This window comes from Oncorhynchus clarkii, chromosome 10 (assembly GCF_045791955.1).
Source record: "Oncorhynchus clarkii lewisi isolate Uvic-CL-2024 chromosome 10, UVic_Ocla_1.0, whole genome shotgun sequence".
Classification (NCBI taxonomy): Eukaryota; Metazoa; Chordata; class Actinopteri; order Salmoniformes; family Salmonidae; genus Oncorhynchus; species Oncorhynchus clarkii.
In genome coordinates this window covers 72311101-72325421 of record NC_092156.1, presented here as the reverse complement: position 1 = coordinate 72325421, position 14321 = coordinate 72311101, and the positions used below count along the sequence as shown (strand labels likewise).

Genomic DNA, 14321 nt, shown 5'->3' with positions numbered 1-14321 from the left:
TATATATATATTTTATTGAACCTTTATTTAACTGGGCAAGTCAGTTAAAAACCAAATTGTTCTTTATAATGTCGTACTACCGGGGCCAAACCCGGACGCCTCTATTTGCACATTATTGAATGTGTTGTTCATCAGGATTGAAATTGGAAAGCAACATGTATTTATACTGTACACACTATGACGTAATTCCTGCAACAAAAATAATACAAACATTAACATAAATGTTGGTTTTGTAAGTTAATGTTATATGTTTTTGTCACACTTCCTGAATGAACTCATATACACTGAGTGAACAAAACATTATGAACACCTGCTCTTTCCATGACATAAATTGGCCAGGTGAATCCAGGTGAAAGCTATGATCCCACTTGTTAAATCCACTTCAATCAGTGTAGAATGAAGGGGAGGAGACGGGTTAAATAAGGATTTTTAAGCCTTGAGACAATAGAGACATGGATTGTGTATGTGTGTCCTTCAGAGGGTGAAGTGGCAAGACAAAATATTTAAGTGTCTTTGAACGGGGGTAGGGTAGTAGGTGCTAGGCACACTGGTTCTGTCAAGAACTGCAACGCTGCTGGGTTTTTCACACTCAACAGTTTCCCGTGTTTATCAAGAATGGTCCACCACCCAAAACACATCCAGACAACTTGACACAACTTTGGGAAGCATTGAGACAACATGGACCAGCATCCCTGTGGAACGCTTTCGACACCTTGTAGAGTCCATGCCCCGACGAATTCAAGGGGGAGGATGAGGAAGGTGTTCTTAATGTTTTGTACACTCAGTGAATACATGAATAAAGATTCTGTTTATTGGGGACGATAAAATACATCCTCACATTGTATAGTAAGTGACAGATAATAGACAGCACACTGTACATTGTAATCACATGACAGAAATGGGATTGTTCTTCGTCCCAAATGGCATCCTATTCTACTACTTTATAGTGCACTACTTTATAGTGCACTACTTTATAGTGCTCTACTTTTCACCAGAGCCTTATGCCACACATGACGCCCTCCAGTCCACCGAGCTCAGCTTCCACGGGTGGCCTGGTCTCGGTCAGGGATCAATTACATCTGTTTATCTGAGGAGCGCTGTATGGAAACACAGAGATACGGGATAAAGACAGTATGGTGTCTGTATGGGAGCACAGAGATACAGGATAAAGACAGTATGGTGTCTGTATGGGAGCACAGAGATACAGGATAAAGACAGTATGGTGTCTGTATGGGAGCACAGAGATACAGGATAAAGACAGTATGGTGTATGTATGGTGTCTGTATGGGAACACAGAGATACAGGATAAAGACAGTATGGTGTTTGTATGGGAACACAGAGATACGGGATAAAGACAGTATGGTGTCTGTATGGGAACACAGAGATACAGGATAAAGACAGTATGGTGTCTGTATGGGAACACAGATACAGGATAAAGACAGTATGGTGTCTGTATGGAAACACAGAGATACAGGATAAAGACAGTATGGTGTCTGTATGGAAACACAGAGATACAGGATAAAGACAGTATGGTGTCTGTATGGTGTCTGTATGGGAACACAGAGATACAGGATAAAGACAGCATGGTGTCTGTATGGGAACACAGAGATACAGGATAAAGACAGTATGGTGTCTGTATGGTGTCTGTATGGGAACACAGAGATACAGGATAAAGACAGTATGGTGTCTGTATGGTGTCTGTATGGGGAACACAGAGATACAGGATAAAGACAGTATGGTGTCTGTATGGGAACACAGAGATACAGGATAAAGACAGTATGGTGTCTGTATGGTGTCTGTATGGAAACACAGAGATACAGGATAAAGACAGTATGGTGCCTGTATGGAAACACAGAGATACAGGATAAAGACAGTATGGTGTCTGTATGGAAACACAGAGATACAGGATAAAGACAGTATGGTGTCTGTATGGGAACCCAGATATACAGGATAAAGACAGTATGGTGTCTGTATGGTGTCTGTATGGGGAACACAGAGATACAGGATAAAGACAGTATGGTGTCTGTATGGGAACACAGAGATACAGGATAAAGACAGTATGGTGTCTGTATGGTGTCTGTATGGTGTCTGTATGGGAACACAGATATACAGGATAAAGACAGTATGGTGTCTGTATGGAAACACAGAGATACAGGATAAAGACAGTATGGTGTCTGTATGGGAACACAGAGATACAGGATAAAGACAGTATGGTGTCTGTATGGGAGCACAGAGATACAGGATAAAGACAGTATGGTGTCTGTATGGGGAACACAGAGATACAGGATAAAGACAGTATGGTGTCTGTATGGAAACACAGAGATACAGGATAAAGACAGTATGGTGTCTGTATGGGGAACACAGAGATACAGGATAAAGACAGTATGGTGTCTGTATGGTGTCTGTATGGGAACACAGAGATACAGGATAAAGACAGTATGGTGTCTGTATGGGAACACAGAGATACAGGATAAAGACAGTATGGTGTCTGTATGGGAACACAGAAATACAGGATAAAGACAGTATGGTGTCTGTATGGGGAACACAGAGATACAGGATAAAGACAGTATGGTGTCTGTATGGGAAGCAGAGATACAGGATACCTTTATTAGCACAAAGCTAGCCTGGTCCCAGATCTGTTTGCGCTTTCCTGTCAACTCCTACTGTATGTCGTTGTCATGCCGACCATAAGAGTTGGCAAGACAGCACAAACAGATCTGGGACCAGGCTAGCTGGCACAAGACATAGATTTGAAGAAGAGAGAGAAAAGGTTGTGTGATGTCCCTCATCATAGTAGCAGTGAACTCACCTGAAACTTCCAAATCAGAGCCATGACGACCAGGCCGTAGAAGGTACTCTTAGCGATGAAGATGCTGTAGGCCAGCTTGGCAGTCTGGGTGCTCTTCACGTAGTAATCTGCAAGGACAATAAGACATTGAAATGACCTTGACTAAGATGCTGTCCGGTTAATATTTGTTTTTTCGCAGATTAGGCATGACTAAAATATGATAGTATTGTAAACAGTATTATGTAAACTATAGGTTATATGTATCTTCCATGTATTTGGCATGAACAATAAGTAGTTCAGTACAGAATGGGCACATTTACCTGTCGTCATCCCTCCATCAGCACCTTGACATGGAAGAAACAAAGCAGTGTTTGACATGACACAGGCTAATGTACATCCTAGTTCTACATAACGATGTAGAAAAGCTCACTAGTTTACTTACGATTTTACTAGAGAATGACAAAAAAAAAAAGAAGCATACTATTTTCGTTCAATAGAAACCTGTTTCTTCTCATGAACAAGGACAGTGTTTTAGTTCATAATTTGACCATACCTTCTTCTCCGTTCATGTGATCTGCAACACGTATGTCATCGGTCCCATTGAAGAAGCGGACGGTGCAGGTGAATCTGTTAGAGGCCGTGTTCCATGTCTTGGCTGGGACTCTCAGTCTGCTGGTGATACTGTAGCGTCTGTTTTCATCCCTCAAGGCAGTGTTGTCGGTCCCCACTCCATCGGTGATGTTGGCGCCTCCATTTAACTGCCAGAACACAGTGACGTGGTCGGGGTAGAAGTCGGTGGCCACACACACCAACGTCTTCTTCTTCTTCTTGTTTCTATCTTCACACTCCTTAGTGGAAGGTGGAAGGACTTTGACTTTGGGTGGAGTGACAGGGATGTCTGGCTCTGCAGGGAGGAAATAGAAGAAGCTTTAACCTTTAACAGTCAATCAATGGCTCTGTTTGTTGTCGACTCAGACCTGAACCTGAGTGCTTAAAAGAGACGAGACAGAAATGACACCTATAAACCGGTCCTGTCTATCTCCTTCTATAAACCGGTCCTGTCTATCTCCTTCTATAAACCGGTCCTGTCTTTCTCCTTCTATAAACCGGTCCTGTCTATCTCCTTCTATAAACCGGTCCTGTCTTTCTCCTTCTATAAACCGGTCCTGTCTATCTCCTTCTATAAACCGGTCCTGTCTATCTCCTTCTATAAACCGGTCCTGTCTATCTCCTTCTATAAACCGGTCCTGTCTATCTCCTTGTATAAACAGGTCCTGTCTTTCTCCTTCTATAAACCGGTCCTGTCTATCTCCTTCTATAAACCGGTCCTGTCTATCTCCTTCTATAAACCGGTCCTGTCTATCTCCTTGTATAAACAAACGGGTCCTGTCTATCTCCTTCTATAAACCGGTCCTGTCTATCTCCTTCTATAAACCGGTCCTGTTTATCTCCTTCTATAAACCGGTCCTGTCTATCTCCTTCTATAAACCGGTCCTGTCTATCTCCTTCTATAAACCGGTCCTGTCTATCTCCTTCTATAAACCGGTCCTGTCTATCTCCTTCTATAAACCGGTCCTGTTTATCTCCTTCTATAAACCGGTCCTGTCTATCTCCTTCTATAAACCGGTCCTGTCTATCTCCTTCTATAAACCGGTCCTGTCTATCTCCTTGTATAAACAAACCGGTCCTGTCTATCTCCTTCTATAAACCGGTCCTGTCTATCTCCTTCTATAAACCGGTCCTGTCTATCTCCTTCTATAAACCGGTCCTGTCTATCTCCTTCTATAAACCGGTCCTGTCTATCTCCTTCTATAAACCAGTCCTGTCTATCTCCTTCTATAAACCGGTCCTGTCTATCTCCTTCTATAAACCGGTCCTGTCTTTCTCCTTCTATAAACCGGTCCTGTCTATCTCCTTCTATAAACCGGTCCTGTCTTTCTCCTTCTATAAACCGGTCCTGTCTTTCTCCTTCTATAAACCGGTCCTGTCTATCTCCTTCTATAAACCGGTCCTGTCTTTCTCCTTCTATAAACCGGTCCTGTCTATCTCCTTCTATAAACCGGTCCAGTAACATCAAGGCAACATGAACCACCAAATGCTGTGTCCCGACAAGCCCATAATAACACAACATTTCATTCAGCATCTCAGAGTGAACCTCTTTGCAACCCAGCTGCCAAAGTCATTGTCAAGACCGTCGAACATGAAAGCTATAATATACGATTATTACAGTATTTTTACAGTATTATTACAGTTTTTTTTACAGTATTTTTACAGTATTTTTACAGCGTCCTTACCCAGAACTGTTAGCATGGTTCCCTCTCCAAAGTAGGCAGGATAAGCACCAGAGCACACCACATACTCACAGACAGAAAACCAGGCTGACGCAAGCTAGCAAGTACTGTAGTTGCTGTAGTTTGTCTTTACCAAAGGGGGTTAATACTGTAGTTACTGTAGTTTGTCTTTAACAAAGGGGGTTAATACTGTAGTTACTGTAGTTTGTCTTTAACAAAGGGGGTTAATACTGTAGTTACTGTAGTTTGTCTTTACCAAAGGGGGTTAATACTGTAGTTACTGTAGTTTGTCTTTACCAAAGGGGTCAGTACTGTATTTCTAAGCATGTTTATGTCGACAGAGCTTAACTCTCTTTCTCCGTTAGCTCTATTCACAGGACTAAAACAAACCCCTCCTGAATATTTGCATGTTCAACTAATATACCAAATCAATCAACTAGAATTCAACCCATTATTACAAATTATTTCAATATTGTGTATAAATAATTTTAAGAGGTGAATCTCTTACCTAGAACAGTGAGTCTGGTTCCTGGACCAAACTCTGCCTTCTCCGTGTTCCACGGAGAGATACCATGCTCTACTTTACAGGCTCTGTAGTATGACCCAGTTCTGACCCGGTTCTACTACTTTCCTTGGTCTGAACTATTAAAAGGGTTTCTTCCAACTGATCCAACACCGTGTAGATTAATTCAAACTAACGTCTGGGAGGATTTTCAACATTGTTTTCTACGTATCTATTTCTCTCCATCTGTGGTTCACACACGATTAGAAATCATCCAGTCTGTCATTAACAGATACATCAATGTGGGTGGTATCTAGAAGAGTCTATACACATTTAATCATCGGGTTTCTCACCCAGAGCTGTGAGTTTTGGTGCCGCCGCTGAAACTCACCGCTCATAACAGAGCTGATAACAACTAGAACCATGAGAGATGTGGACTGGGGTCTGGGCATAGAACCAGACCACTTTATACCTCAATACCATGAGAGATGTAGACTGGGTCTGGGCATAGAACCAGACCACTTTATACCTCAATACCATGAGAGATGTGGACTGGGGTCTGGGCATAGAACCAGACCACTTTATACCTCAATACCATGAGAGATGTAGACTGGGGTCTGGGCATAGAACCAGACCACTTTATACCTCAATACCATGAGAGATGTAGACTGGGGTCTGGGCATAGAACCAGACCACTTTATACCTCAATACCATGAGAGATGTAGACTGGGGTCTGGGCATAGAGCCAGACCACTTTATACCTCAATACCATGAGAGATGTAGACTGGGGTCTGGGCATAGAACCAGACCACTTTATACCTCAATACCATGAGAGATGTAGACTGGGTCTGGGCATAGAACCAGACCACTTTTTCAATCCTGGGTCTGATACCTTGCTGGGTAAAATGTTAGAGGAAGATAACTGATGTTTTTACTGTGATCCAGTTACATTAAAATGACCTTTTAAAGTGTAACTTTTAAAGTGTTACTGTTTTTTATATTGCAGAATATTGGACACGTTTTCTCCATGCTAGTACGTAACATTTGGTAGTATATTTTCTGACCTAAAACGGTGAGTTTGGTGCCGGCTCCAAGTCTATGGCTTCCCGAGTACGAGCGCAGAGCGACAAGGCTGTCTCCTAAAGTCTCTAGTTCTGACAAGGACTCTGGACTTTCTCAACCTTTGCTGCTCTGTTAGAAGTACATTCAAATACTCTTCACAGTAACTCAGCCACGGGTATAATCTAAATTATAACCAAATATATTATTGTGACTGTTTTTCTAATGAAATGTAAGTGGTTTCCATCTCCAACAGTCATTTGGCTAATTGTATTATTTTCATTTTGGTGTTTTGTCTCACCTAGAACAGTTAACCGGGTTCCTCCGCTGAAGTCAGCCTGGCCGGCACCGTTAGCACAGTACAGTGGAACACTGCTCTAATATAGATTTAGTCTCTAGCTGTGCTGTTTTCTAGAACTTTCCATCCCCGATCCCGACCTTTGATAAATCTATTCTCCTAATACCAACCAACACCCTGTTCTCACCAGTTTAGAACACATAGATGAGACAAACATACTATCATCTACTAGGATATCACATCTCTCTCCTCACAATTACGTTGTCTAACTCAAACGGCACATAAAGGCAAACACAGTGTACAGATTACTTACCGAGAACTGTTAATTTGGTGCCTGAACCGAAATGTGCCTCATAGTTGGCACAGTGTACAGGCTTAACATCAAAAAAGCATTGAGTGGAGTAACACTAGTATGAACTCATCTAATGTACTGAATCCACAACCAACTAACTCCTCACATCACTATGCTACTACACCACACATAGAGACCCATTAGTTCCATCATGGTGAATATTCTCTTACCCAGAACAGTCAGTTTGGTTCCCGCTCCAAAGATTGCAGGATTATAGTTGTCACAGTGCAGACATACTGAGCAGTAATGGACCAACTACTACTGCCTTGTTCTATGCTTTTGGCATCAGAAATACTTTAAGAATGCTTGTTTTTAGTCAATTATTCATGTTTTTATGAAGAAAGAAAATAAAAAAATCATACATTTCACGATAAGAAAGTAGGAAGTATTTACCTAAAACAGTGAGTTTGGTTCCATTGCCAAAGAAGGCTGGTTGGTTTGAAGTCACAGCGTTTTCACATCAACCCTTTAGTTCAGATTGACCACTTTAGGAGACTCTTGTTGGCAACGAAACACCTTCAGGGTTACATATGTACATACATATTATGAGTCTTTAAGAAGTTAACTTACCTAAAACAGTGAGCTTTGTTCCATTTCCAAAGTAGGGCACACTTCCAGTGTCACATCGCTACTCTCCTATTCCAAAAATACCTCAAACCTCTCTGTCATTCATCCTCTAGGGAAAATGAACAGAGATACAGAGAACAGATACTACCTCAGATCTCTCTGTCATTCATCCTCTAGGGAAAATGAACAGAGATACAGAGAACAGATACTACCTCAGATCTCTCTGTCATTCATCCTCTAGGGAAAATAAACAGAGATACAGAGAACAGATACTACCTCAGATCTCTCTGTCATTCACCCTCTAGGGAAAATGAACAGAGATACAGAGAACAGATACTACCTCAGATCTCTCTGTCATTCATCCTCTAGGGAAAATGAACAGAGATACAGAGAACAGATACTACCTCAGATCTCTCTGTCATTCATCCTCTAGGGAAAATGAACAGAGATACAGAGAACAGATAATACCTCAGATCTCTCTGTCATTCATCCTCTAGGGAAAATGAACAGAGATACAGAGAACAGATACTACCTCAGATCTCTCTGTCATTCATCCTCTAGGGAAAATGAACAGAGATACAGAGAACAGATACTACCTCAGATCTCTCTGTCATTCACCCTCTAGGGAAAATGAACAGAGATACTCAGAGATAAAGAGAACAGATACTACCTCAGATCTCTCTGTCATTCACCCTCTAGGGAAAATGAACAGAGATACAGAGAACAGATAATACCTCAGATCTCTCTGTCATTCATCCTCTAGGGAAAATGAACAGAGATACAGAGAACAGATACTACCTCAGATCTCTCTATCATTCATCCTCTAGGGAAAATGAACAGAGATACAGAGAACAGATACTACCTCAGATCTCTCTGTCATTCATCCTCTAGGGAAAATGAACAGAGATACAGAGAGCAGATACTACCTCAGATCTCTCTGTCATTCATCCTCTAGGGAAAATGAACAGAGATACAGAGAACAGATACTACCTCAGATCTCTCTGTCATTCACCCTCTAGGGAAAATGAACAGAGATACAGAGAACAGATACTACCTCAGATCTCTCTCTCATTCATCCTCTAGGGAAAATGAACAGAGATACAGAGAACAGATACTACCTCAGATCTCTCTGTCATTCACCCTCTAGGGAAAATGAACAGAGATACAGAGAACAGATACTACCTCAGATCTCTCTGTCATTCACCCTCTAGGGAAAATGAACAGAGATACAGAGAACAGATACTACCTCAGATCTCTCTCTCATTCACCCTCTAGGGAAAATGAACAGAGATACAGAGAACAGATACTACCTCAGATCTCTCTGTCATTCACCCTCTAGGGAAAATGAACAGAGATACTCAGAGATAAAGAGAACAGATACTACCTCAGATCTCTCTGTCATTCACCCTCTAGGGAAAATGAACAGAGATACAGAGAACAGATAATACCTCAGATCTCTCTGTCATTCATCCTCTAGGGAAAATGAACAGAGATACTCAGAGATAAATAGAACAGATACTACCTCAGATCTCTCTGTCATTCATCCTCTAGGGAAAATTAACAGAGATACAGAGAACAGATACTACCTCAGATCTCTCTGTCATTCACCCTCTAGGGAAAATGAACAGAGATACAGAGAACAGATACTACCTCAGATCTCTCTGTCATTCATCCTCTAGGGAAAATGAACAGAGATACAGAGAACAGATACTACCTCAGATCTCTCTGTCATTCATCCTCTAGGGAAAATGAACAGAGATACAGAGAACAGATACTACCTCAGATCTCTCTGTCATTCACCCTCTAGGGAAAATGAACAGAGATACAGAGAACAGATACTACCTCAGATCTCTCTGTCATTCACCCTCTAGGGAAAATGAACAGAGATACAGAGAACAGATAATACCTCAGATCTCTCTGTCATTCACCCTCTAGGGAAAATGAACAGAGATACAGAGAACAGATACTACCTCAGATCTCTCTGTCATTCACCCTCTAGGGAAAATGAACAGAGATACAGAGAACAGATACTACCTCAGATCTCTCTGTCATTCATCCTCTAGGGAAAATGAACAGAGATACTCAGAGATAAAGAGAACAGATACTACCTCAGATCTCTCTGTCATTCATCCTCTAGGGAAAATGAACAGAGATACAGAGAACAGATACTACCTCAGATCTCTCTGTCATTCACCCTCTAGGGAAAATGAACAGAGATACAGAGAACAGATAATACCTCAGATCTCTCTGTCATTCACCCTCTAGGGGAAATGAACAGACAATCCATGGGGACTTTAAAACACCATCACCTAGTTGGTTTAGAATGCGTTTTGTTGTCAACCAGGAATCAAACAAACTCCAATATCTAATGAATTTAACTTGATGTTACGAAGAAAATCCTTTTCAGTATTATTGATCTCTTGAGAAGCATCTCTCCAGGCTCCTTAACAGTCTCCTCAATGTGTGTGAATTGCCCCCAGACCTATCCTGTATGGAATTGAACGAGAGGAGGTTTTTGTATGGAAGTGAATGGGAGGTTGTTTTTGTATGGAAGTGAATGGGAGGAGGGTTTTGTACGAAAGTGAATGGGAGGAGGGTTTTGTATGGAAGTGAATGGGAGGAGGGTTTTGTACGAAAGTGAATGGGAGGAGGGTTTTGTATGGAAGTGAATGGGAGGAGGGTTTTGTATGGAAGTGAATGGGAGGAGGGTTTTGTATGGAAGTGAATGGGAGGAGGGTTTTGTACGGAAGTGAATGGGAGGAGGGTTTTGTATGGAAGTGAATGGGAGGAGGGTTTTGTATGGAAGTGAATGGGAGGAGGGTTTTGTATGGAAGTGAATGGGAGGAGGGTTTTGTATGGAAGTGAATGGGAGGAGGGTTTTGTATGGAAGTGAATGGGAGGAGGGTTTTGTATGGAAGTGAATGGGAGGAGGGTTTTGTATGGAAGTGAATGGGAGGAGGGTTTTGTATGGAAGTGAATGGGAGGAGGTTCTTTTTGTATGGAAGTGAATGGGAGGAGGGTTTTGTATGGAAGTGAATGGGAGGAGGTTGTTTTTGTATGGAAGTGAATGGGAGGAGGGTTTTGTATGGAAGTGAATGGGAGGAGGTTTTTGTATGGAAGTGAATGGGAGGAGGTTGTTTTTGTATGGAAGTGAATGGGAGGAGGGTTTTGTATGGAAGTGAATGGGAGGAGGTTTTTGTATGGAAGTGAATGGGAGGAGGTTTTTGTATGGAAGTGAATGGGAGGAGGTTGTTTTTGTATGGAAGTGAATGGGAGGAGGTTTTTGTATGGAAGTGAATGGGAGGAGGTTTTTGTACGGCGTCTCTATGTGAATATATCACCGTGGCCCCCTGTCCCCACAGTGTTAAAGCATCACACAAAAACACTAATTCTCTCTCATTCTCTCATCTTTCTCTTCCCTCCTTCCCCCCACCCGGTCTCTCTCTCTATCTCTCTACCCATCTCTCCTTCTCAGTATCTGCCTGTAGCAGCAGGTGTGTTGATATGGGGGTTCCTGTTCCAAACGGACTCTTTCTATTTCTGTCAACAGCGCTAAGAAAAGCAGAAGGGAGGAAGCAGAAGAGAAGACAGAGGAACAGGAGGGGACAGGTAATGTTTTGTTTCCGTTTCGTCCTATAATGGAGTTGACGCCTCTCTCTAAGTCTCTAAAACGCCCCCCCCCCCCCCCCCCCCCCCCCCCCCTTCACCCAACAACCCCCCCCTCCCCCCTCTCCTCTTCACCCAACAACCCCCCCCTCCCCTCTTCACCCAACAACCCCCCCCTCCCCTCCTCACCCAACAACCCCCCCTCCCCTCTTCACCCAACAACCCCCCCCTCCCCTCTTCACCCAACAACCCCCACCCCCCTCTCCATGCAGTATCATGTGACAGCAACAATCATATTCTTGTGAAATACTTGTATTTTTTATTTTTTATCAACCACATTAGCTAAACTACCCCCCCCCCCCCCCAGTCCTAAACTTCCAGAACCATCTACCGTCATAGTAACGTCCAGTTGATCATGTCTGCTGTAGTAACAGTATATTGTTCCATTTTGTTTGTAAAAACAGAAAGATGTAATATCAATCAGGGATTTATATGTATTTAGAGGGAATCTTAAATATGTTTTCTTTTTGTTTTATATCTCAAGTCATGGAATTGAATCCATGATAGTTTAGACTCCTGGTTTCATTTCTGTGTAATCTGACATTTACCCTCCGGAGGTCAGTGTATAATCTAGGATAGTTGAGACTCCTGGGTAGATTTCTGTGTAATCTGACATTTACCCTCCAGAGGTCAGTGTATAATCTAGGATAGTTGAGACTCCTGGGTTGATTTCTGTGTAATCTGACATTTACCCTCCAGAGGTCAGTGTATAATCTAGGATAGTTGAGACTCCTGGGTTGATTTCGGTGTAATCTGACATTTACCCTCCAGAGGTCAGTGTATAATCTAGGATAGTTGAGACTCCTGGGTTGATTTCTGTGTAATCTGACATTTACCCTCCAGAGGTCAGTGTATAATCTAGGATAGTTGAGACTCCTGGGTTGATTTCGGTGTAATCTGACATTTACCCTCCAGAGGTCAGTGTATAATCTAGGATAGTTGAGACTCCTGGTTTCATTTCTGTGTAATCTGACATTTACCCTCCAGAGGTCAGTGTATAATCTAGGATAGTTTAGACTCCTGGGTTGATTTCTGTGTAATCTGACATTTACCCTCCAGAGGTCAGTGTATAATCTAGGATAGTTTATACTCCTGGGTTGATTTCGGTGTAATCTGACATTTACCCTCCAGAGGTCAGTGTATAATCTAGGATAGTTTAGACTCCTGGTTTAATTTCTGTGTAATCTGACATTTACCCTCCAGAGGTCAGTGTATAATCTAGGATAGTTTAGACTCCTGGGTTGATTTCTGTGTAATCTGACATTTACCCTCCAGAGGTCAGTGTATAATCTAGGATAGTTGAGACTCCTGGGTTGATTTCTGTGTAATCTGACATTTACCCTCCAGAGGTCAGTGTATAATCTAGGATAGTTGAGACTCCTGGGTTGATTTCTGTGTAATCTGACATTTACCCTCCAGAGGTCAGTGTATAATCTAGGATAGTTGAGACTCCTGGGTTGATTTCGGTGTAATCTGACATTTACCCTCCAGAGGTCAGTGTATAATCTAGGATAGTTGAGACTCCTGGTTTCATTTCTGTGTAATCTGACATTTACCCTCCAGAGGTCAGTGTATAATCTAGGATAGTTTAGACTCCTGGGTTGATTTCTGTGTAATCTGACATTTACCCTCCAGAGGTCAGTGTATAATCTAGGATAGTTTATACTCCTGGGTTGATTTCGGTGTAATCTGACATTTACCCTCCAGAGGTCAGTGTATAATCTAGGATAGTTGAGACTCCTGGTTTCATTTCTGTGTAATCTGACATTTACCCTCCAGAGGTCAGTGTATAATCTAGGATAGTTTAGACTCCTGGTTTAATTTCTGTGTAATCTGACATTTACCCTCCAGAGGTCAGTGTATAATCTAGGATAGTTTAGACTCCTGGGTTGATTTCTGTGTAATCTGACATTTACCCTCCAGAGGTCAGTGTATAATCTAGGATAGTTGAGACTCCTGGGTTGATTTCTGTGTAATCTGACATTTACCCTCCAGAGGTCAGTGTATAATCTAGGATAGTTTATACTCCTGGGTTGATTTCTGTGTAATCTGACATTTACCCTCCAGAGGTCAGTGTATAATCTAGGATAGTTTATACTCCTGGGTTGATTTCGGTGTAATCTGACATTTACCCTCCAGAGGTCAGTGTATAATCTAGGATAGTTGAGACTCCTGGTTTCATTTCTGTGTAATCTGACATTTACCCTCCAGAGGTCAGTGTATAATCTAGGATAGTTTAGACTCCTGGTTTAATTTCTGTGTAATCTGACATTTACCCTCCAGAGGTCAGTGTATAATCTAGGATAGTTTAGACTCCTGGTTTAATTTCTGTGTAATCTGACATTTACCCTCCAGAGGTCAGTGTATAATCTAGGATAGTTTAGACTCCTGGTTTAATTTCTGTGTAATCTGACATTTACCCTCCAGAGGTCAGTGTATAATCTAGGATAGTTTAGACTCCTGGTTTCATTTCTGTGTAATCTGACATTTACCCTCCAGAGGTCAATGGAAGGTCAACTCTGAGAAACGTCTCCCTTTTTAATCAAATAGTTTAATTTGATACAAGGGTAGACCTATATACCAGGGACACCTGGATGACAGTCAGACAGTCAGAGAAACACCCATATCCTGTTTGTTATATCTATCTTTGAAAGTGTAGAACCACTGAGTTGGCCTGCAGGTACGAGGACAACAACTCCAGTATAATGGTTGGCACCTGTACTCTCCTATCTCATAGGATCAGTTATCTGATGCAAAAACAATAACTGAAGGACGGTTTAATGTAAAATGCTATCAAA

The 14321-nt window shown here is 41.9% G+C and overlaps 1 gene segment (V, D, J or C); it reads right to left on the bottom strand.

The window, feature by feature from the left end:
* LOC139419132 (T-cell receptor beta-2 chain C region-like) lies at positions 1-5101 on the bottom strand. The segment is given in 5 exon segments: positions 1-1097; positions 2810-2916; positions 3109-3132; positions 3342-3692; positions 5083-5101. Coding segments are annotated over 5 exon segments (522 nt in total).
* Between the last annotated feature and the right edge of the window lie 9220 nt (positions 5102-14321).